General features: G+C 27.2%; 2 protein-coding genes across 15 annotated transcripts; both read right to left on the bottom strand.

The window, feature by feature from the left end:
- Nucleotides 1-5,291: 5,291 nt before the first annotated feature.
- Nucleotides 5,292-14,826, bottom strand: LOC132950289 (zinc finger protein 239-like). Of its 8 annotated transcripts, none has more exons than XM_061021665.1 (8): nt 14,504-14,826; nt 12,986-13,077; nt 12,655-12,795; nt 12,410-12,560; nt 7,602-9,354; nt 7,427-7,537; nt 6,895-7,366; nt 5,292-5,793 (listed from the first exon to the last, which is right to left on the bottom strand). In XM_061021665.1, exon 5 carries the CDS (start codon nt 9,164-9,166, stop codon nt 8,222-8,224), a length of 945 nt encoding a protein of 314 aa, XP_060877648.1. In that variant the 5' UTR covers nt 9,167-9,354; nt 12,410-12,560; nt 12,655-12,795; nt 12,986-13,077; nt 14,504-14,826; the 3' UTR covers nt 5,292-5,793; nt 6,895-7,366; nt 7,427-7,537; nt 7,602-8,221. The 8 variants fall into 8 exon arrangements, with proteins under 8 accessions (XP_060877648.1, XP_060877649.1, XP_060877651.1 ...); XM_061021666.1 differs by having other exon boundaries at nt 5,292-5,771; XM_061021668.1 differs by having other exon boundaries at nt 6,946-7,366.
- Nucleotides 5,865-24,301, bottom strand: LOC132950288 (zinc finger protein 678-like). 7 transcript variants are annotated; one of them, XM_061021658.1, is made up of 8 exons: nt 23,960-24,301; nt 23,524-23,618; nt 23,173-23,355; nt 20,810-21,767; nt 19,074-20,735; nt 18,890-19,003; nt 18,618-18,830; nt 17,617-18,286 (listed from the first exon to the last, which is right to left on the bottom strand). In XM_061021658.1, the coding sequence occupies exon 5, from the start codon at nt 20,545-20,547 to the stop codon at nt 19,603-19,605; it is 945 nt and encodes a 314-aa protein (XP_060877641.1). In that variant the 5' UTR covers nt 20,548-20,735; nt 20,810-21,767; nt 23,173-23,355; nt 23,524-23,618; nt 23,960-24,301; the 3' UTR covers nt 17,617-18,286; nt 18,618-18,830; nt 18,890-19,003; nt 19,074-19,602. The 7 variants fall into 7 exon arrangements, with proteins under 7 accessions (XP_060877643.1, XP_060877641.1, XP_060877639.1 ...); XM_061021656.1 differs by having other exon boundaries at nt 19,074-21,767; nt 23,505-23,618; XM_061021659.1 differs by having other exon boundaries at nt 17,617-18,289; nt 19,074-21,767.
- Between the last annotated feature and the right edge of the window lie 1,846 nt (nt 24,302-26,147).

Genomic DNA, 26,147 nt, shown 5'->3' with positions numbered 1-26,147 from the left:
GTTATAGTTATAGCCTATAGGTACCTATATTATGTGATACGAAAAATTGAAATTAAATTACAAACTTGAAACTATCGAACATGATATTTTATGATATTTGTAATTTTGCGTTTATAATTGTATATTGACATGTACCTATGTGAATGCATATATTATATGATATAATATAATATTAAGCATATAGTTGCCGTAAAAGTTTGGTGGATATATATTTTGAACTTAAATATATATACACGTTATAATTAATAGGTACCTATAGTTGACTAATACCCTACTTTTACCCGCCCACCATCAATATGTATATTATATTATGTATGTTTATGTTAACAAATATAGGACGTGGGCCTCATAGAATGTGCAGACGTAGCGGATGTAACGAATATAGAATTATTCATCAATCACTATTAATATAATGAACCTAATACTAATAAGTAGGTACCTAATAAGTTATTTTAATTAACTTATTCAAGAAGTCATAATGCACTGCATAGACGATAGACCTATAATAAACTAATGGACATCGCATAGAGGGGAGAAATCACCAGACGAGATTGTTGAGAGAGAAAAGAGGGTTTTGGCCGTTGCTGTGTGCTGAAACATTAAATCTTTACTTCAATTTAAATTCAATCTACAATTAAAGTTTAAAATAAATATTTAATATAAATTAACTTATATATTTATATTACGAATGTGGAACTCTCTTTCTCCTTTTAATTTAATAAATAATATTGTTGTATATAAATCTTGGTACCATTATTGTAAATTTGGTATTGTTATTGTATATATTATATGCAATAATTGGCAACAAATAACCAGACTACAGTGTTAATCACAACCTCACGAAAATGATTGACCAAATATTTATGAAATGCTAATTAGTAATTACCACATTATTTAATTAATTATATAATATAAATAGGTAAATACACTCATAATTTGATGAATATTATATCATATTTAAATATTGTATAAGCTCTAAAAATATTAAAGAAATAGAAATCAAGGATTACAGAATCGTTAAATCTATGCTTCAATTTAAAATCAATCTACAATCAAAGGTTAAAATAAATAATAAATACAATATAACTTATATATTTATATTAAAATTCAATAAATACATATTACACCGTACACGTCTCAATAGATAACATTTTAAGTTCTTATATTATATCTCATAAATTATTGTCAAATTATTATATAAATGTATTACTTTATAGCAATATAAAAAATGGTATCATATGCTGTCCTATATATTATGCAAGTATACACTATACAGAAGTGTTTACACATGTCTTTCACACTACAAAATAAGAATGTAACAAGCACCTATAGGCAAAAAATCGCAATGAAAATTTAGTTAAATGTACATCAAAGATGTTATAGTTAACGAAATCATGTTGGTTCAAGTTTATGAAATCCCCGTCACCATAATAATATTATATTAACAAATTGTTAATAAAATATTATTATTATTAGTTATTACCCCAATATGTCATGATGGATTAAAGTCGGGTATTGAATTTGAATACAAGAAATTAATTTTCCATTATTTTGAATCAAACCATATATTTGCGTGGAATCTGTTGTAAATTTGGATATTTCTAACATATATACCTACTTATTTTGTTATGGTTTCTCATATAAATAGTTGATAGACGATAGTTGACACAATATAGAAAATATCTAATATAATAAACACAGTTTTTATTTATACATACCTATTTTAAGTTAAAATTTGGACAAAATTCAATAATGGAACGAATAATCAACGATGTTAGTTATTACGTTGTAATTCAAAAACATTATTCGTGAGGACTTAAAACTTTTACATTTATTATAAATTTTAGTAAAGGGAACGACAACATTTTAAGATTAATTTTTAGCTATTACCTATTTATATACTTTGAACGTTTGAACCTAATCATACTGTTATAAGCTAAGATATTGACTTAAACTGTTATAACAATGATAGGTAGGTATATAATGATAAAAATACACATTACACACTATTCAAATTATTAAATATTAACTATCATATATTATAAGATGTCATATATACGAACTTTATAAAGACTTTTGACATACCCAGTTTATCACTCAATACTTATAAAAATTAAAAATTCTCGAAGCGTCTGGATTTGGTATGTTACAAATTTCTTGGTTTGAATCCTATCTACTGAACAGTTATCAATGGGTTTGTGTATTTGGTACTAATAGTCAAATCTTTTTCGTGCTTCATAAGGACTTCCACAAGGTGGCCATTTGTCACCTAGCTATTTTATTCTCGTTATTCGTTGGTGGTGCTACCGGTACCTCGGAATCCAGTCACCTAAACTATTTAAATTGGGGAACATTTGAGTACACTGATTTTCAGTACATTCATAGATACTTGACGGTTTTAATGAATGTAATATTTTGTAATGGACCACCAATGTCGATAATAATGGAAAATCTTCTTTACAAATAAAACAAATCATTTTAAATGATGATAGGTATGCACAAAGTTTAACTTATATTCTAAGTATATTAACTAATTTATAATTAAGTGTTTAAAAATGAATACCTTTGGAAAATTAAAAATATAATCAGTTGATTTTAATAACCTACTTCATTTGTATATTAATATTAGCATTATGTTTACGTACCTTATACATAATATGAAGACAAACCAGTATCACTAGACAACAGTAGACCGATGGTAGCGACTATAGCGATATTGATGACCAATAATAATATAATATAATACATAATTAATAAAAGTCACGGTGTCACATCAACCACAGAGTGAACGTGAACTACAATGAAATGTATTGGTGTCGGTTGTGACTAACCGAGACCGCCGCCCGATCATTGAGTTATCAACAATAATTTGTGTAAAAACCCAATGTATCAATATTAGAAAATATATAAATAATTCTATTTTGATTTTTATACATAATAATTATTTTGTCGATCTATTAATAAATTGTTGGAAGTAATTGGTTATAAGTTAAAACAATGTAAACGTTTATTGTATTAACAGGGAGTTTGTTAAATTATTTCACACAAATACAATAGACTTGGTTAATCAAATTAATCGAGGGTTCATAAAAATAACCAGGACAATTTATTAAAATAATATACTATTAGGAGTTTTCTAATAAAATGGTTTGTTAAAAATTGTATACATAATAACATATTAAGTTCATTGATGTTGTCATCAATTTAATTAAATGAAACAATCAGTATGTTATAATAAAAATATATTTATATTTTCAACAGAACTTAGTATGTCCATAATTAACTGATCTAATTTATTAATACTACGCAATATATTTCTCTGAGTGTTCTCTGTTTAGAAGATGACTTGAAACTATTCATGCGCATTGAGTCTCAGGAAGATCATGTTAAACTACAAAACGACCTCAATTGTTTATCGTTTTGTTGACAAATCAAAGATGGGCAAGTTATTTTGTGTTCAAATTTGGACGACTTTACATATAAGCATTAAAAGTTCGATTTTTGACATGTATCAAATATAAAATTTAAAACATGATTTTGTAGTTAATACGGAAAAATCCCAAAAATTAGCAAATTATTTTGAGTTGAGAATACATAAAAAATTTTCTTTTCAAAAAACTAACGTTTTAAAATGTAATACAAGATTATTCATAAGTTTATCTACCTTTATCAAAAAAAAATGTCTACAAGCAAACCAAATTAAATTTTTATGAGCGTTTGGAATTTATATTTTTACAACATTTGAGATTCACTTGATATCTCATGTAACAATTTTCTTATTTTGTAATTTAAACGAATGACTGTAGTTCTTGAAAATTTCACTGAATGTTTATACTAGTATTTTCTATACACCATACAATTTTAAAAATAATTTGACTCTTTTTGAGCAGTTTACAGACATATTGTCAGTTTTAAATTTTTTTAGTTTTTTTTTCTATAAATATCAATAAAATTTAATTTGTTAGGTAAAATAGCGTGAAAATTTAATGCATGGCTCCTGTTACATTGTTACATTAGCAGTTGAAAAATATTAAAAATACATAGGCACAATTTTTTATAAGCATTTAAAGTTCAAATTTTGACAAAATTTATCACATTTAAAATTCAATAATTATATTGTAGTTAAAAATGTATAAACTGTTCTACTTTTATAGCTAAGGATTGAAAATTAAAACAAGGTTCCACGTAAATACGTTATACAGGGTGATTCATTAAGCGTAAAACACTCATTATCTCAAAAAGTAATAATGTTTTTCAAAATATTTTTTTTACATACTTTCAGGTAGTTAAAAAAACGTTTTTATTAAAAAATCAAATTTTTAAATATTTTTTGAGGTTTATTACTTTTTGAATGACAAGTGTCAATTTCATTTTCCAAAGCTAAAAAACTTTCTAAGTATTTTGATACATAAAAATCGAATTTACAACGAGTAGTTTATGAGTTATAACTAGTTATAAGTATTTAAAGTTTAGACAAGCGGAGTAGTGGACAAACATTTTGAGGGGTAACCCCATACCACTCCACACCACCAATCTAATCTTTAAATACTTAAAAACTCATAAACTACTCGCCCTAAATTCAAATTTTATGAATCAAAATACTTAGAAAAATATTCTGCTTTGGAATATGAAATTTAAACTCTATGCTGTCATTCAAAAAAGGAAAAAACTTAAAAAGTTATAGGGATAAAAAATATTTAAAAATATATTTTTTTTAATAAAAACGTTGTTTTTTTAACAACTTGTAACAATGTAAAAAAATATTTTCAAAAACAATACTTTTTGAGGTAATTTTGAGTGTTATACGCTTTATGAATCACCCTGTAAATAAATTAGTTTATTCACAATAATATCATCAAATATACTTAGTTATATCCTAGGCTTTCTGACCGTCTTCGCTCAGAATCGTTTATCTTATACAATGATATTATATCATTTAATTCAAAAACACCATACATTACAGTGAGCCACGTGCAACCAACTGTACAGCAGAGGGACACCTACTTGCCAACCTTTTTAACTAATGATTGTATCTGATAAACTTTAAAAAAAACTATTTTGTAGCCTTTGTATTATATTAATATTTTTATTTACACATTTTGTTGTAACATATAATTTTACAGTCATAAAAACTTATCAAGAATAGAATAAAATTTTCCTCTGTCAGCTTCCACTTTTAGCTCTTGTATTTTAGCATAATAATTAGGACGTATAATTGGGTAACAATGTTATGTGTAATTATTATTTTATTAATAATAAATAGTTATTACTAAAAATAAAAAATAAACTAATTTATACTATATACATTTGAAATATATTATTATGCGAAAACTGTTGAACAATACATTTTTTTTCCCCATCACAAAGTTGATATGACTGAGGTTAACTACAAATAATATATATAGATCATAACCATCCCGTGACACTGTGTATATTTGTATACACTTTACCTCATTTAAAGATTTCATTGAACATTAGCTTATTTTTATCAAGTTCAAAATCACTTACATAATTATATGTTAAAAATTGTTTACACATAGTATATTTAAGTGTATACGAATATAATAATAATAATTGTAAGTTAATAAGGAAACTAATTTCAACAGTAGTCACATACTTTTTAAACCTCCCATTAATTACATGACTAAATAAAGGTCTAATAGTAGTAGTAACATGAAAAATTATTCCCAAAGCCATTAATGTTGTTCGTCAACTTCAAACACTTCTATTAATAACAGGAACACTGCATGCATTGGCTCATTTTCATCATTCTACCGACAAATTTATCTTTAACTAATCGAAACATAAAATGTGTTAATGTTTTTAGATTCTGAGCAATGAATGTATTGATTTTACAATGATGTATCTGTTTTTTTTTATATGTACACAATTTAGAGTAAAAATATGCTTCAACATTCAACTTAGAAGGCAATTTCTTGTAGTGAATTGAATATAGCTAGTATTTATAGGTCACAATTTAAAACTCTCAGTGCTTAAACAAGAGCGGGTATGTTGTACAATTAATTGCCCATTGTCCATTCGGCTGATGGTAGTGTTGGTTTGTACTGCACAATCATACTGAAAAAAATTGGTTGTTGGTTGATTTTGAAATTATTTGATGTAAACATTTACTTGAACAGTTAGTATGCAGCTTGAATCATAAATGCCTACATATGTAGAATATCACCATTAGGTAGTGTTGTAGGAGTAGTATGGGTAACAGATTGTGAATGTTGAACACTTTCTTAACTTTTTTGAAATATAAGAAAATAACCATCAGTGGATTAATTAATAATAATAACAACTTTTTAATACGGAACATACAGTTTGTATAGGTTGCTAATGAATTATAATATAAAAAAATACTTTGGCTGTGATTGAATTTTTTGAATAGATGACTGGTATAACTATCAATGGAAGTTGGTGCAGTTATTGGTTATTGACTACTTGTGTTTGTATTTGAGGTATAATGAATGCCTGATGTTAACCCAAAGAAGCAATATGGGTTGGCTTTTGTTTATTTTGTGCTGATTATTGTTGTTGTTGTTGGTAACATCCTATTACTGGTTCGGAAAGAGCCATTAATTGAGTACTTAAAGAACTAAATTAAAGGGTAACAACCTTTTAAAAATACATTTTTTTAATTGGATTGCTTATGATTGTTTTATTAAGGTGTGTCTGTTTGTTTTTGTGTACACAATTTAGAGTCAAAAAATGCTTCAATATTCAACGTTGAAGGTAGTTTCTTGTAGGGAATTGAATATAGCAAGTAAAATAGGTAGCAATTGAAAACTTTCAGTATTTAGTTACAGTAGTACTTTATCACATAGTAAAATCAATACATTCATTATGAATCTAATAATGTCTTGTTCCTCTCAAAATCTAATAACATACATGATATGTACTTAAGATATGCTGTTGGAGTAACAACAGTTGCGTAGATACCTAATGAACTTGTGACTGTAAATGGCCTGGTAGGTATGATTTATGGTTGAAGATTTTTGAACTGATATAGTTGAAGTATCATCATTCTTATCGGAGCAGGTTTTCCTGGGGTAAGTTTACTGGGATCGACATTGACCAGATTGTGTTTGTTGTAAATTAATAGTCTGCATGACATTGATTTTGGCCCCAGATGGTAGTGATTGGTACTGAACAATCATGACTTGACCTGGTTGGCTAGATGGTTGCTGATATTGTGCCATTTGGTTACTAAAAATGTGTACCGATCAACCCAGATTTGGACTGCCGGCTTAATTGGGCCAATTGATCAACATTGGGAGATTTAGCTATTTCGCACATTTGGAATGCTTGAATAGCATTTATGGTTGGTACGCTATATTTGGTTATTATATGTTTGAATATACTGAAAAAAAATATGTTGTTAGTTGATTTTGATTCTATTTGAAATAATTTAAACATTTACTTGAATAACTGAATGCAGCCATAAATGCCTACATATGTTAAATAACATCATTATATAGTGTTGTAAGTGATGGGTAACAGACGGTGTATGTTGAATATTTTCTAAACTTTTCTAAAATATAAGAAAACCATGAGTAAATTAAATAATAATAAAAACTATTCAATATGTTCCATACAGTTTGTATTGCTTGCTGCTGTATTAGCTGGTTTTGCTGTGATTGAATTTGTCGGATAACTGACTGGCATAACTAACAATGGATTTGAGTGCATTTTTTGCTTATAACTTATAAGCTACTTGAGTTTGTATTCGAGGTATAATCGATGCTTGATGCCAACTTAAAGAAACTATATAGGCTGACCTCTGTTTGTTTTGTTCTGACTATTGTTGTTGTTGATGACCTACCATTACTGGTGGGTGAACAAACATTAACTTTGAATAAAGTTCGTACTTGGGGTGAGAAATAACATAGGGAAAGAGGCATACAATTGTTTTAAACATGTTAGTATGCACCTTAGAAGCGTTCACAACATTCATATTTCAAAATTTGTGTTCGATGGACCCAGATAACAATTATCGGGGAAACCAATGCAATAGGGAATGGTCAGTGTTAACAATAATCAATCAATATATTTTATGTTTTGTAGTGTTCTAATATTATATAATATTGATAATAAAAATATTATTGTTATTTAAATTATAAAATAATTTGTATAGTTACAATATAATTTTTATGTGTCTTGAATACGTTGCATTTTTAAAGACTTTTTCTGATATGTAACCTCGAATGATTTTTTTTTAATTTGATGCATTAGAAAGCGCTAAATCACAGATAACATATTTATACGGTTCAATACTGGTATGTGTTCTTTTATGGGTGTTTAAACTATGTGCTTGAGAAAAAGCTTGATCACATATATCACATTTATACGGTTTTTCTCCCGTATGTGTCCTTGTATGCCTTGTTAAATCTAATGATGTAGAATACCCCTTATCACAGATTTGACATATGTAAGGTTTTTCGCCGGTATGTGTCCTTGTATGCTTTGTTAAATTTGTTTTCTGAGAAAAAGCTTGATCACAGATACCACATTTAAATGGTTTTTCTCCGGTATGTGTCCTTGTATGCCCTGTTAAATGATGTGCTAGAGAAAAGGCTTGATCACATAAGTCACATTTGTACGGCTTTATACCAGTATGTGTCCTTGTATGCCTTGTTAAATCGAATGATGTAGAAAATCCCTTATTACATATATCACACTTATACGGTTTTTCGCCGGTATGTGTCCTTGTATGCATTGTTAAATCTGATGATGTAGAAAATCCCTTCCCACAGATATCACATTTATAAGGTTTTTCACCAGTATGTGTCCTTATATGCCTTGTTAAATTATATGCTTGAGAAAAGGCACGACCACAAATATCACATTTATACGGAATTTCACCGGTATGTGTCCTTTTATGGGTTTTTAAATTATGTGCTTGAGAAAAAGCTTGATCACAAATATCACATTCATACGGTTTTTCACCAGTATGTGTTTTTTTATGATTTTTTAAATTGGTTTTCAGAGAAAAAGCTAGATCACACATATCACACTTATACGGCTTTTCTCCGGTATGTGTCCTTGTATGTTTTGTTAAATCTGATGATGTAGAAAAGCTTTTATCACAGAGATTACAGTTATGCGGCTTTTCTCCATTATGTGTCCTTATATGCACAGGTAAATTGAATGTGTTAGACATTTTATCATTGATCAGTCAATGGATTTGCCCTCAAACAGTTAGATGTTTTGTCCGAATTCATAAAAGTATTGAATGCTGAAGATAAGATTTTGTTTAAAACTGTTCCTTAAATTATTAACCGTTAATAATTAAATACTTCAATTTTTATTTCGGTATTAATTGTGTTGACTAATTCTTCAGTTTTAGTTCTAAAAAAAAAAAAATTTGGTATTTTAAAAATGTTAACCTTTATTATAGAAAGGAATATAAATATAGCTACATGCTATGTAGATTTTATTACTATTTATACAGTAGTCACTCGATAATTTGAAAAACTCCATAAATTTAACTAAACGCCGAGTCCCCTGAGAAAATCTCTATAATTAGAAGAAAATACATGTTTTCCGGTTCCCTCGATAATTCAAAATATCTGTCGGTGGGACACACTCTACTATTCAAATTTTTTTCCACAAACCTCTATAATTTGAATTTCCTTAAACGCGATTATATGTATGTTCATATGTACGTAGGTACATATAAAGATTATGTACTATCTATTTGACGTACTCGTAATGAAATTAATATGACGGTGGTTAAATATTATCGTAGTTTATAAATGTTATCGTACCTTACCTACCTAATCTAAACTTTAATCGTATTATTCTACCAAAATAAACCTCTGCAATGGGTAAACTGTTGGTGAAATAGAATAAGGCTTAGTCTTCTATTTAACTTCATCTGTTAATAATCAGTGCCGGCGCTAGGGGAGGACAAATGGGACATATGTCCAGGGCCCCGCGCTTGTTAAAGGGCCCTGCAATTTTTAATTATCATCTTAATACCGCAAAACACATTGATATTTTATATTAACAAATTATAAATCCATACATTTATTGACTTATTGTTATATACTACACATGTATAATATTAATATTATTTCTATCATTAGCTATTTGGAAAATGATATCTAAATTTAGCCATAGTACAAAGTAAATCGTTATCGATACGATGAAGGAGTAATATTTTGAGGATACTCGAGGATTGTAGGAGTATACTATAATTAATAATATAAATATTTATTATCTCTTTAGTTATTGTTTTTTCTGTTCTTTGTTTGGAAAAGCTCTCCGCGTATTGTTGTATGACCGTATTATAGAAGAGGCAAGAGCTATATTCTCAAAACATTTATTTGATTATATTATGTTCAACATTTGAGTATTTGACTGCAATCCGTTTTGCACCTTACAGTATTTTTTCAACAATTTCTGCATAATATCATAAAATTAAGTTTTCATTTTATGAAATTATTATTACAATTTAGTTTAGATATAGTAGGTATAGCTGTATTAAATAATATGTACCTACTGCGTGTGTATCTAGTGTATCAGGATTAGTTTTAATGTAGTTTATTGTCTACCGCCGCCGCGTCCTTAGATATTAAACAATTTATTATATCATTCAAACATTTTGATGATTTTATTTATTTTTTATTGATGTTTTTATAAGTTGTAATTATTAAAATAAATATAAATTAATTAAATAATAGGCCCACCACGAATTTATTAACTTATAATTTTCAACACATGCATATTATTTTATTATTTGTAAATAATTTTTTGTTAACATATTATAATTAAAAAAAGAATAACTTGATAATATTATTTTTAATGTTTGAAATTCAAATAAAAACCGCATTAATTTTAAATAATCCTGATTTAAAAAAAGCTAAAATTTTGCCTTCCTCTGGGCACCTATTACCTATGTCCAGGGCCCCGCAATACATAGTGCCGGCACTGTTAATAATGTTTTACATGGACATCATTTGATTGTCCATACTCTAAAATGTAATCCTAGTTTAAATACCAAATGTGACCAGGAATATGTAAAACTTGAAAGAGTTCATGAATTAAAATATCTTGGCTCAATAATAGATTATATACTTAGATTGGATAGTCATGTAAATTATATTAATGGTATTTTATGAAAATTTTTACTATGTATTTACTGAAGCCATGTGATGTAATTTGCCATTAGATGTAAAGTATAAAAGAATTATTTATTTAGCATTAGTTCTATTTTTTTTTTCTTATATGGTATATCCATTTGGAGAGGAACTTTTAATAACGTTATCTCTAAGCTCAATGTTACAATAAATGGTGTTATAAAATATTTACTAAATCTTCCTACGTATACTAATACTACCTATTCTGATTTATGAAAAACTCAATATAAATAACTTTAAAATTATAAAAAAAAATTGTTTGTCATTTTTGTAGAGGGATAGATTTTCAAATATATTAATGCACGGTATAAATTGTAATTAAAAGATAACTTATTAGATGGACCAGTACCTAATCAAATGTTGAATCTTACTTGATTTTTGTTCTACATTTGCATTTTTTTTTCCCAGCCGATTAATTAGTTTAATGCGAGAGACACGTTGTGTTGTTCAATAGTAAATTATCTCTTTGTAGAAACCTTTACTTCATAATTTTTTTCAAAACAAAACTGTCTCGTCAGTGGAAAATATCTATTCAAAATTAATCAATAAAGGGCAAATGTTATTAAACATGATCTATTTGATGATTTAGTTTTAGGCATTTGAAATGTAAATTTAAAATTAATAAAAAAGACACAACACAGTACTTAACACTCTATTTTGTTGACACTATTTAACTCAAATTAAATGAGAAACATAGATACAAAATTATGTAAAACATGGGTTTAAGTCGTTTGCAATAAATAATAAGCAATAGCTGACAAATATCGTACCTAGCTAGTACCTGCCTACAGTTTATTAAATAGTATTTAAAAATAAGTCGTAGAGTGTGACAACCAGCAATAAACTAAGTAAATCTGAATGTGTTACAATAAACTTTCAACTAGAAAAATGCAAATCTATGTAAAAAAAAAAGTAAAATGAATAAAATGCACCAAAAATAATAAAAATGACCGTAACACATAAAATTCCCTAAAAAATTCAAAAAATGCAAAATAAAAATTATACCATTAGATTCTATATTCCGTGAATCAAATTTCTGAAGAGGCGAGCAACAAATTAGAGCAAAAGAAAAAAATGCAAATGCATCAAGTACTGGGCCATACACATGACACATTACCATTTAGTAGCGCTCACTAGCCAAACCTTTTCATTTATTAATTTTTATAAACTATATATTTATACCTAGGTTAAACCACAGGTTTAAAAAAAATTTATAAAAATAAAAATGTAATATTATACTATGATATAAATTTAATTCATACCCTATTTGAAATAAGACTTTCATTGTTATGGTCTGTTTCTTCAATAATTTCCTCTTAAAATAGTTCCATTAAATACATGATCATCAATAATTTTCTGTTGAATATTTTTATTAAATTCTTGATCACCACAAAGAAAAGCACAACACTAGAACTGTGTTATATAATATCATCATTAATAAATTAATAAAAATTAAAATTATATCATCAAATTTCATATTACACTATAATGTAAATTTAATTTATACCTTAATTGTGATAATTGACAAACATTGTGGTGGTCTGTTTCATAAATCATTTCCTATTTAATAATTCCATTAAATACTTGACCAACACATTTAATAAGTGGAATTAACAAGACTCTAGTATTGTATATTGTATCATAATACCTGAAATAAATTGCAAAAAAATTGTTTTTTAGTATTTACTAATAGTTTACTAATGTATAAATTAGATTCAATGGACAAATTTAATAATATATAAATTATCAAAACACCAAGTTTTATAAAATATTATTTCAAAATGTAGGTTAAAATTACATTTTGTAATACCATACTAAATTATAATGTATTTACTCACTTGGAATTAATCGCGCAATCATCAGTAGTTGTTCTTCATGGTTCCATATTGAATTATGTCCTCTTCATTGTTTGTTTTTCAATTAGGTACAACTGTGAACATAAACATTACAATTAGGTAGGGACCCATTTGGTCGTATGAGGGGTTTGTGGAGTGTACATTTGCCATTTGCACATATTTTTTTGTAAAAATTTTGGTTTAGACTGACATAAATAAAATGAAAACACTGATATGTATTTAAAATTGAATATTGAGTTAGTACTTTTTATTTTGTATTTAATACATTTTCAAGATGTTTCTGGAATTCACCAACTAGGTACAAAGGACAAATTTATAACGCTAATGAAGTATATCATCAGTGGCGTAAAAACAGGAATGCGGCCGCATTAGGGTCAGTCCTTAGTGTCTAAGGGCTTTTCTGAATACTGTTTTTTTTTTGTCATTTACAAAAAATAATAATTATAAATATATAAAAATATAAATTATATAGTAATATTGTTATATTCTGTGATATATACTACATATGAGCCAGTTGGATTTAATTGTTGTGAGTTGTGTATTTTGTTATATTATTATTTGCTCGTTTATAATTTCGTCACCAGTGAACGATTTACCACAGGTTATATAGTTATTATTCATTAGAACTTAACAGATAAAACAATATTATTACAACAACAATATCAAAATTACTTTTCTGAATCATTGCTGATAAGAGAATTTACTGAATTATTAATAATTAAAGATTATGTGATATGAGCAGTAGTTTTCCAGAGGTGTGTTCATTATTAATTATGTTTTTGTGTGCTGTTAGTTTTGATATTAAAGTGATTTGACCTATTTTCAATATTTTAGATAATAACATTATCTGTGCTTAAGCTTTGGCTTTTATTCTTTTTAATTTTCAAGCGAAATATAGCATTTTTAATTTTTGATATTTTACATATTCATATCTAGCTTGAAATGAAAATTTTGAAAAATCGGCAACACTTAAGCACAGATGATGTTCTTACCTAAAAGTTTTATAATAGGTCAATTCACTCTAGTATCAAAACTAACAGCATACTATTGAAACTAGTGAACGACAATTTGGTATGTCGTGCGTGTCTAAGACAGACAACAAATGTATGGGTAGCGTCGTTTTAAGAATTGTAAAGAACTAGGTATCTAAAAAATCCCATGACCATGGGGCAAGATCGACTATCAGTTGCCACATTATTGAACATAGGAGCTAGATGAGCAGAACTCGTGGACATTACGCAGATTATTGACAATTTTGCTAATTTAAAAGCTTGTAATATAAAATTTTAACTGTTATAACTGACATTAACTGGCTTATAAAATACACAATTAAAGACAAATAAACTTACATTTGCTTTTACATTTATTCAGAAAAGGAGAAGGGGACCTTTAAGTTATTCGCATTGGGGCCGAATTGTTATACTTACGCCACTGTGTATCATAAAGAAAAATTATAATAAAAAATGAGATTCCTAATTACAAATCTCCTTAAATACGTACCTTTTTCTGTTACTTACTAATACGCAGTAATACTTAGCTAAGGCCTTGGCTTTTATTATTTTTATATTGTTCTGAAAAATGTTTATTATATCATGCAATCGTTATACCACAGATTAAAAAACGAAAGGAATCAAAACTCAACAGTAATTTTACACACGGGCTCTTATGGGAGGTGCGAGCTGGACCGAATAGTGGACGGTGTAGGACAGTAAGTTGTATACTACGGTCTTGGAAGATAAGGTCAGGACACGTCTTCCCTAGTTCCCACGATTAAAGATAAGAATATGTATAATATCTTTAATGCTAGTTCCCTATTTAACCACAGAACAAAATGTTTGTTCTGTGATTTAACAACGTTATAATCAATTCGGTCGTTTCGGTAGGAGAGGACATTTTAGTTGAGTTTTTCGCCGCTATTTTATTAGGCGCCTCGAACAGAACTATATTAAGATTATGTATAATATTTAAATTATTTTAGCGGCAAACCAAAATTAAATATCACAATAAATTATTATTATTGTAGTATTGAAAACAGAAATATTATCATTATATATAAGAATATGGAGCCATACATTAAAAATATATATTAATTTGTACACATACATCATACAATAAATGTTATATGCATACATGGAAATAATTATGTTAATATCACGAACTAAGAATCTTCTTAGTTCATTGTTTATAATACCGTTAATACTTTCTAAAATCGAGAAAAATTAATACAAGGCTCCTATATATTGTTACAGTTACAATAGTAGTTGAACAATTTTAAAATACATAGACACAATTTTTTGCTATAAGCATTAAAAGTTTGATTGTTGACAACATTTATCAACTTTAAAATTAAAAAATATTTTTGTAGTTAAAATTTTATAAAATGTTCAACTTGTATAGTTAAGGATTGAAAATTTAAAACATGGCTCCAAGTAAATGGGTTATTCTGTAACCAAAAAATCTTAAAAATATAAACACACAGTTTTTTTTATAGCTATTTTATGTTCAAATCTGTACGAAATTACATATTAAATAACCAAGAATAACGATTTTAGTTATTTTATTGAAATTTTATAATACTAATTCACCTTGCCAGCTACCGTATTAAAAATAAGAAATAACGATACATAAAATATCCACATTGACAATATATGTCTTCGCTCGGAATCGTTTTTCACTTGTTCATATTATACAATGATATATCATTGAAATAAAATGTAATACCATATCCTTATACAGTGACCAACTTGTGACCTTCTGTACAGTAGAGCGACATACACTAAGCCGCCTTTTTAGATTCTGAGCGGAGCGATGAATATACATTTTACAATGATGTGTTTTTTTTTTATACATTTTTATTTATATTTGTGTACACGATAAAGAGTCGAAATAAATAAATAATGCTTCGATTTTAAACTTCAGTATACCTATTGTTCGATGGGAAAGTAAATCTAGTTACTGCATTAGGAAGGTTCCCTGTTATTTTAAAAAGCGCCGGGAAAAACAAAAAAAAGTTAACCCTTTATGGACAGACGGGATTTTAAAGTCCCAGCCAAATAAAAATATTAATTTACCTTAATTTTATAATTATTTTTACATTGCTTGTATGTAAAAAAGACTTAGATGACTGACGGGACTTTTAAGTTCCAGGATAAAATAAGGATGAAGGATAAAAAAAAAACATTTTTTTTTCAAACCCCATCTAAGAAATAGAAAAAAATGTTGAAATGGTTGGAAAAACGGGAATTTTAACGCAAAAACATTTTCAAAATATTTTTGACTTGTTTTGAGCTGTTTACAGACATTCTCAGTATCTAATTTATTTAATTTTTTTTTCTATAAATGTCAATACATTTTTATTTGTTGGTAAAAAAGCTTGAAAATTTAATACAAGGCTCTGAATATATTGTTACAGTGACATTTGAAAAATATTAAAATTCCAGTCACAATTTTTTTTTTTTATAAGCATTTAAATTTTAAATGTGGATAACAGACGTAAAAATCACGAAAATGTGCAAATTATTAAAGTTAGAAATTCCTAAGGAATTTTCTTTTTTATTCAAGATTTGATAATGTAATACAAGATTCCTCATAAGTTTGTCTACCTGATCAATAAAAAAAATGTCAACAAGAAATACAACTTAAATTTTTATGAGCGTTTGAAGTTCATATATTTATAACAATAGATATTCACTCGATTTATCATGTATCGATTTTGTTATTTTGTTGTAATTCAAAAACAAATCACTGTAACTACATGAAAATTTGACAGAATGTTTAATTCTCATTAGACACCTTACAATTTTGAAAATATTTTGCCTTTTTTTGAGCTATTGACAGAAAATTTTAAATTTAAATTTTTTTTTCTATAAATATCAATAAAATTTTACTTGTTGGGCCAAAAAGTTAATTTTTGACAAAATGTATCAAATTTAAAATTGAATAGTAATTTTTTGGTTACAAATTTATAGAATGTTCAACTTTTATAGCTTAGGATTGAAAATTTTAACCAGGTTCCACGTAAATAGGTTATATATAAATTACTTTATTCACAATAATATCATCAAATTTACTTAGTAATATTCTAGCCTTTCTGACCATCTTCTCATGTAGCAATTTTCTTATTTTTTTTTTATTAAAAACGAATACTTTTAGATACATGAAAATGCCATTGAATGTTTGTATTAGCATTTTTTATACACGATAAAATTTTCAAAATATTTTGATGAGTTTTATACTGTTTGTAGACATTTTAATTTTCAAATTTTTTTAGTTTCTTTTTCTGTAAATATTAATAAAATTTTATTTGTTGGGCCAAATTATTATTTGTTGAGGTAATTTTGAGTGTTATACGCTTAATGAATCACCCTGTAAATAAATTACTTTATTCACAATAATATCATCAAATATACTTAGTAATATCCTAGGCTTTCTGACCGTCTTCGCTCAGAATCGTTTATCTCATACAATGATATTATATCATTTAATTCAAATTTAACACCATCCATTACAGTGAGCCACATGCAACCTACTGTACAGCAGAGGGACACCTACTTGCCAAACTTTTTAACTAATGATTATATCTGATAAACTTTAAAAAAAACTATTTTGTAGCCTTTGTATTATATTAATATTTTTATTTACACATTTTGTTGTAACATATAATTTTACAGTCATAAAAACTTATCAAGAATAGAATAAAATTTTCCTCTGTCAGCTTCCACTTATAGCTCTTGTATTTTAGCATAATAATTAGGACGTATAATTGGGTAACAATGTTATGTGTAATTATTATTTTATTAATAATAATTAGTTATTACTAAAAATAAAAAATAAACAAATTTATATTATATACATTTGAAATATATTATTATGCAAAAACTGTTGAACAATACATTTTTTTTCCTCATCACAAAGTTGTTATGATTGAGGTTAACTAAAAATAATATATATAGATCATAACCATCCCGTGATACTGTGTATATTTGTATACAGTATTTTTAGCTTATTTTTGTCTAGTTGAAAATCATTTACATGATTATATGTTAAAAATTGTACATACATAGTATATTAAAGTGTATACGAATATAAGTTAATAAGGAAACTAATTTCAACAGTAGTCTTATACTTTTTGAACCTCCCGTTAACTACATGACTAAACAAAGCCCTAATAATATGTTGTAGTAACATAACAAATTATTCCCAAAGCCATTAATGTTGTTCGTCTACTTCAAACACTTCTGTTAATAACAGCAACACTGCATGCATGGGCTCATTTTCATCATTCTACTAACAAATTGAAATTTAACAAATCGAAACATAAAATGTGTTAATGTTTTTAGATTCTGAGCAATGAATGTATTGATTATACAAAGATGTATCTGTTTACTTTTTGTATACAGAATTTAGAGTAAAAAAATGCTTCAACTTAGAAGGCAGTTTCTTGTAGTGAATTGAATATAATTAGTACTTATAGGTCACAATTTAGAACTCTCAGTGCTTAAACAGATATGCACTTAATTACATTGTAAAATCTATACATTCATCATGAATTTAAGATATCTTGTTCCGCTCAGAATCTAAAAAACATAACATGAGTCAAAAACATGAAATATACTTAGGATATGCTGTAGGAGTAACAACAGTTGTGTAGATGCCTCAATAACTTGTGACTGCAGGTTTTGTATGATTCAGGGTTGAAGATTTTGGAACTGATTTATTTGAGTCATCATAATTTGTAGTTGAACAGGTTTTCCTGGATATGTTGAACAATTAATTGCCTATTGTCCATTCGGCTGATGGTAGTGTTGGTTTGTACTGCACAATCATACTGAAAAAAATTGGTTGTTAGTTGATTTTGAAATTATTTGAAATAATGTAAACATTTACTTGAAGTGCAGCTTGAGTCATAAATGCCTACATATGTAGAATATCACCATTAGGTAGTGTTGTAGGAGTAGTATGGGTAACAGATCGTTAATGTTGAACACTTTCTTAACTTTTCTGAAATATAAGAAAATAACCATCAGTGGATTAATTAATAATAATAACAACTTTTTAATACGGAACATACAGTTTGTATAGGTTGCTGATGAATTAAATACTTTGGCTGTGATTGAATTTTTTGAATAGATGACTGGCATAACTATCAATGGAAGTTGGTGCAGTTATTGGTTATTGACTACTTGTGTTTGTATTTGAGGCATAATCAATGCCTGATGTTAACCGAAAGAAGCAACATGGGTTGGCTTTTGTTTATTTTGTGCTGACTATTGTTGTTGTTGTTATTGGTAACATCCTATTACTGGTTCAGAAAGAGCCATTAGTTGAGTACTTAAAGTACTGAATTATACAGTAACAACCATTTATAAATCCCTTTTTTTAATTGGATTGCTTATGGTTGTCTTATTTATTTATTTATTTTTTTTTTATTGTTGGATGTATGCATTGGACATAATTCTATGATTAGACACACTTTATTAGTTAAGAATTGAATTGATTGATTTGACAAAAATAATGACATTTTCAAAATATATACATGGTTTAATTCTATTAACTCTGGTATGAGTGTCAGAGATACAATAATTGTCTAAACTTTAATATTATCTTTTCCCATGGGAAAGCGCTAAATCACAGATAACATACTTATACGGCTCAATACTGGTATGTATTCTTTTATGGGTGTTTAAACTATGTGCTTGAGAAAAAACTTGATCACAGATATCACAATTAAACGGTTTTTCTCCAGTGTGTGTCCTTGTATGCCCTTTTAAATGATGTGCTTGAGAAAAAACTTTATGACAGACATCACATTTATACGGCTTTTCTCCCGTATGTGTTCTTTTATGGGACTTTAAGGTATGTGCTTGAGAAAATGCTTGATCACATATATCACACTTATAAGGTTGTTCTCTGGTATGTGTCCTCGTATGTTTTGTTAAATCTGATGCTCCTGAAAACCTTGTATTGCAGATTTCACATTTATATGGCTTTTCGCCGGTATGTGTCCTTGTATGTCTTGTCAAATGATATGCTTGAGAAAAAGCTTGATCGCAGATACCACATTTGTATGGCTTTTCTCCACTATGTGTCCTTTTATGCCTCGTAAGATCTATTGATGTAGAATGTCCCTTATCACAAATATCACATTTATAAGGCTTAATCCCGGTGTGTGTCCTTGTATGTCTTGTTAAATGATGTGTTTGAGAAAAAGCTTGATTACAAATATCACATATATAAGGCTTTACACCCGTATGTGTCCTTTTATGGGTTTTTAAAATACTCGATTTAGAAAAAGATTGATTACATATATCACATATATACGGTTTTTCTCCAGTATGTGTCCTTGTATGAGTTTTTAAATTTGGTTTCTGAGAAAAAGCTTGATCACAGATTTCACACTTATACGGTTTTTCTCCGGTATGTGTCCTTGTATGATTTGTTAAATTTGATGATGTAGAAAAGCTTTTATCACAGAGATTACAGTTATGTGGTTTTTCTCCGTTATGTGTCCTAGTATCTGCAGTTAAATTTGATGTGTTAGACATTTTATCATTGATCAGTCAATGGATTTGCCCTCAAACAGTTGGATGTCTCGTCTGAATTCATACAAGTAATGAATGCTGAAGAGTTGATTTTGTTTAAAACTGTTCCTTAAATTATTAACCGTCAATAATTGAATACTTTGATTTTTATTTAGGTAACAATTGTGTTAACTTAATCTTCGGTTTTAGTTCTAAAAAAATAAAATGAGGTATTTTAAAAATGTTAACCTTTATCATATAAAGGAAAATAAATATAATTACATACTATGTAGATTTTATTAATACATTTAGTCAACAGTGGCAGATCTAGGATATTTTTTATGGGGGGTGCTAAGGAGCTACAACTCATTTGCGCCCAATTTACAAACAATAGAAAACTTTATTCAAAGAAAATTTAACCACATATGTTATGCTGCACATAACCTGCGTTTCTTTAAATTTTTAAATTGTTCATTACTGATTGTAGACAATTATTATACTCGTACGACATTTTCTTCACTCTTTATAAGGCTTAGGTCTTTCTGTTTAATCATATTCTCGTGTCATAGACTAGCTGGTTTAAAAATGTTTCCTGAGCTATTTAATGGGGCATAGCTTCCTTAGCAGGCCACTATTCATAATTTATCGATTGAAAAAAAATGTTAGTTACAAATATAATCACTTTTACAATATTAAGTAATTCAAATCATAATAAGTACATATATTTATTATTTATTGGTATACGTTGGATTGAGATTAAAGCTTATCTAACACTAATACGATAGACGACTCAGGTATTTTGCCAGCGCCAAGCACTGAAATCGTGATAATAATGCATACATTACTGATGTATGAGTGAATGACAACTGAAACAAACCACGATTGAAAATAATTGTTATGCTTTAAAGTTTAAGACTATATGGTCCTGTCCGGTGTAATCATGGGGGACTCGCCTAAGACACCCAAAACTATACCTACAAGCTGGTTCAGTTGTTTACAATTTTGTAATCAAACTATTCTCCACCTGCTTAGGTTAAGGTCTCGTATTCTGTATACTCCATCCTGATGACAAGACTTGTTTTTAATCCTAAAAATGAATATTTAAAAAGGTGGCAATTCAATTTTTGGTACTAATTTTGTTTAGAAATGTCCCAAGCCTACTGAAAAATACATGTTGTGTAGAGCATTTGTTTTCCAGGAAGCAACATGCCAAGGTGCTATAGCACCCTCCTCTGGATCCGTGCCTGTTAGTCAATACATGTATTATACAAAAATATATTATATCAAACGAACACATAGAATAAAACTTATATAATATATAAAAATATTTAATTATATATTATTATCTAATATAATGTTATTGTCATTTGTCATAGATTCATACATTTCAACTAGATCATACTATCAACGAATCTAAGGAACAATACATGTGTACGCTAGTACACAGTATAAAAGTGAATACTTGAATATTTACTTTTGATTTGAATTAAAACGTGGCTGTTGAATATTGGTAGTAGATAAACATTTTAAAAAACATAACCTAGGTGGATAGGTAATCAAACAACATATGTGTATAAAACAAGGTATTAACCTAACAATATTTATAGGATTTTTTTTTTGTGCATGTATATACGATAAGTAGTTGAAATAATGTTTCGATTTTCAACCTTTGAAAAGTAAAAATTCAAAATTCACTGTAGTTTACAATAACATTGGGAAAGACAAAAATATACCATAAGATACATAAACATGGGTTTTTTTTTTATAGATATTTTAAGTTGAAATTTGGACAACATTAATTATTTAGTCAAAGAATAAATATATAGGTTATTTTATTGTAATTAAAAAGTGTTATTTGTGGGTATCTCTTTGAAACTATAGATTCATACAAGTAATGAATTCTGAAGAGTTGGTTTCGTTTAAGACTGTAAAATTAGATTTTAATAATAAATTTGAGAATTAATTTATATAGGTCATAAACCAATTTGTATAATATTCATTTTATTATATTGAACAAATATATGAACTAAAATGTATGTATATATATATATATTTTTAACTATAAAGATATATATCTAATATGTTAAAATATACTAAATGCAATATTCTAATATTAATTACAATATTTATAGAATTTTTTTGGAGTATGTGTATAGTATAAGTAGTTTAAATGATGCTTTGATTTTCAACTTCAGTTTTTTTTTAGTGTCAAAGTAAATCTAGTTGTTATTTTTAAAAGGTAAAAATTTAAAATACCCTGTTGTTTTAAAATATTGAAAAAAGTATTATCAAATGCAGTTTTCGGAAAAATTTAAGCCAACCTGTTTTAGAAAGAAGAAAATAAATTACACTAATTGCAATAACATCACAAAATATACTTATTAATATAGGCTGACGGGCTGTCGTCACTCAGAATTGTTTTTCTTCTAAGTACAATGATTTTATTTACATCATTGAATTCAAATTTAATAGATCCATTACAGTGACTCACGTGACACATTATGTACAACAGAGCAGGACCCATATGCCAACCATTTTTTATTTATTAATTTTTAAAAACTATCTCTTTATAGGTTAAACCATGTTTAAAAAAAAAATAGATAAAAATAAAAATTTATCATTACACTATGATGTAAATTTAATTCATACCCTATTTGATATGACTATCCTTGTTATGGTCTGTTTCATCATTAGTTTTCCTCTTTTGTAATTCTATTAAATGCTCGATCTTCAATATTTTCCTGTTCAATACTTCCATTAAATATTTGATCATCATATTATCTAATAAGTGGGATTGACAACACTCTAGAACTGTGTATTATATCATAACACCTAAAAAAAATTGCAAAAAAGTTTTTTTTTATTAGGTACTAATAGGTTTCTAATATATAAATTAAATACACAAATTTAATACTATATATATTATCAAAACACCAAGTTTTAAAAATAAAATTTGTTCAATATAAGTAGGTTAAAATTACATTTGTTGTAATTGCTCACTTGGAATTGATCGCGCAATCATCAGTAGTTGTTCTTGATGGTTCCATATTGAATTAATATGTCCTCTTCATTGTTTGTTTTTCAACTAGGTACAACTGTGAACATTAACATTACAATTAGGCGGGAACCTTTTTTTTAAACCCTTTCATTTGGTCGTATGAAGGGTTTGTAGGGTGTAATTTTGCCATTTGCACATATTTTTTTGTAAAAATGTTGGTTTGGACTGCCATAAATAAAATGAAAACACTGATATGTATTTAAAACCGAATATTGAGTCAGTATTTAGTATTCTTATTACTTTTTGAATACATTATCACCATGTTTCTACAATATACCAGCTACCAATGACAAATTTATAATGATAATAAAGTATATTATATAGAATAAATTATATTAAAAAATAGGATTCTAATTAATCATCTCATTCCATACGTACCTTTTTCTGTTATTTAGCTATGTTCATAGATAAGTATACTAAATTCTAAAGTCTAAAGCATGACTAAAGTATACTGGCTATGTTGGCTTTATTAGTTTTCTATGCTTTTATCATAGACCTATGTAAAAACTATAATAATAAACCATAAACTAAGATATAACTACTGTAATAAGTTAATGGACAGCGCATTTCACTCCGCCAGTAGTCCTGCAATCAATATTCAATGCTATGGAAATATGGAATCATAATATTATGAAAACGAAGAGATAAAGAACATAAAGATGTAAATCATGGATGAAATACTTCACTATTTTTTTCATTTCTTGGTACTCGTTCAATAATATGCTATCTACCGTAAATATTTTATCTACTGTAATTTTATTATAGTTTAGTATGATATCTACCGTATGCCCGTATGCTGTATATTAATATAGTATACATACTTGATCATGTTGCAATTACGATTTAAGATTAAGCTTTTATTGAAACCCCAAATCATATTATATTTATATTTTATACCTTAGTAAGCTAGGTAGGTTAGTTTCGTGTGTGTTTCTGTTACGTGTCGATTATATACGTGGTTTTACTGTGATTTATTTATTATTAAATATGGTATATTTCTACTTTACGGGACACCTTTTTTTGTTGCAATTTTTATTATTGAAAGTTAAGTAGTTAAGTATGCTGAAAACGAGGTGAAGTCAGAATTTGGCGCTCAGACATAGTTACGAAGTTATAGCACCTCAAAGTTAGTAGATAGTATGTTAAATAACTTTAAAATTACCAAATTTTCATTGACCGGGTCTTACTGTGTATACGTTGCCATGCTTTATAACTAGGGTTCGGTATCGTGTTAAATAGAATAATTTTTTGCATTTTTTCCCATTGTATAAATAGTACCTAATAATTAATAAATGTCATTATTTTATTATTTTATTATTTTTTTATTTATTTTAATTATGAATTTGAAAATTTTTTAAGAATACGCGTTTTATTACCAATCGACCAAACTTGTACAAAAATTAAAAACCAAGCAATTTGTGGTGGTGCGTTAATAAAAGTTCTGAAAAATAGTCGAAAACGTGATTCGGAAGGTAATATTTTGAAAACAATTTATAATCGATGAACGAAAAAAGGATGCCAAACATTTTATTCCATACAAAATATAAAATATTAACGGTAGATAGCATACTATGTAAACCATCAAACGTGCGGTAGATAGCATATTGAACGAGCACCCATTTCTTTATCATTCATAAACTTATTATCTGTAAACGGCTATGTAACAATTTTCAATTTTAATGTAATTTTTTAGAGCATTTAAGATTTTTAAGGTATTATGGCAATTTTTAAAACTGGATTTTTCATTGATAAGGCATTGTTTGAGGTTTTTTAGGGTATTACATTCCCAGCTTTAATCATAATATTATAATATAAAAACTATGAGTGGAAGTGGAATATTGTACAGATATATTATAGGAGTTTCCTCAGTAACGAAACTAACAGTAAATTCGAACTTTAAATGCTTATAAAAAAAATGTTGCCTATGTATTTTTGATATTTTTCAACTGCTATTGTAACATTATACGGAGCCTTGCATTAAATTTTCACGCTTTTTACCCAACAAATAAAATTTTATTGATATTTATAGAAAAAAAACTAAGAAAATTGAAAACTGACAATGTCCGCAAACAGCTCAAAAAGAATCAAATTATTTTCAAAATTTTATCGTGTATAGAAAATGCGAATACAAATGCAATTTTCAAGTATCTACAGTCATACGTTTTTTAATTAAAACAAAATAAGAAAATCGTTACATGAGATATCGAGTGAATATCAAATGTTGTAAAAATATGAATTTCAAACGCTCATAAAAATGTAATTTGACTTTCTTGTAGACATTTTTTTATAAAGGTAGATAAACTTATGATGAATCTTGTATTACATTTTCAAATCTTAGATTTAAAAAGAAAATTTTTTATGAATTTCTAACTCCAAATAATTTGTAAACTATCGTCATTTTTACGTATTTTGTCAATATTTGAACTTTAAATACTTATAAAAAAAATTGGGACTATGGATTTTTAATTTTTTTTTATCTGCCTTTGAAACAATAACCTAGGAGCCTTCTATTAAATTGTCAAGCTTTTTTAACCAACAAATAAAATTTTATTGATATTTATAGAAA

The sequence above is a fragment of the Metopolophium dirhodum genome, chromosome 8, assembly GCF_019925205.1.
Source record: "Metopolophium dirhodum isolate CAU chromosome 8, ASM1992520v1, whole genome shotgun sequence".
In the NCBI taxonomy this organism is placed as follows: domain Eukaryota; kingdom Metazoa; phylum Arthropoda; class Insecta; order Hemiptera; family Aphididae; genus Metopolophium; species Metopolophium dirhodum.
This window is presented reverse-complemented; position numbering and strand designations above follow the sequence as displayed.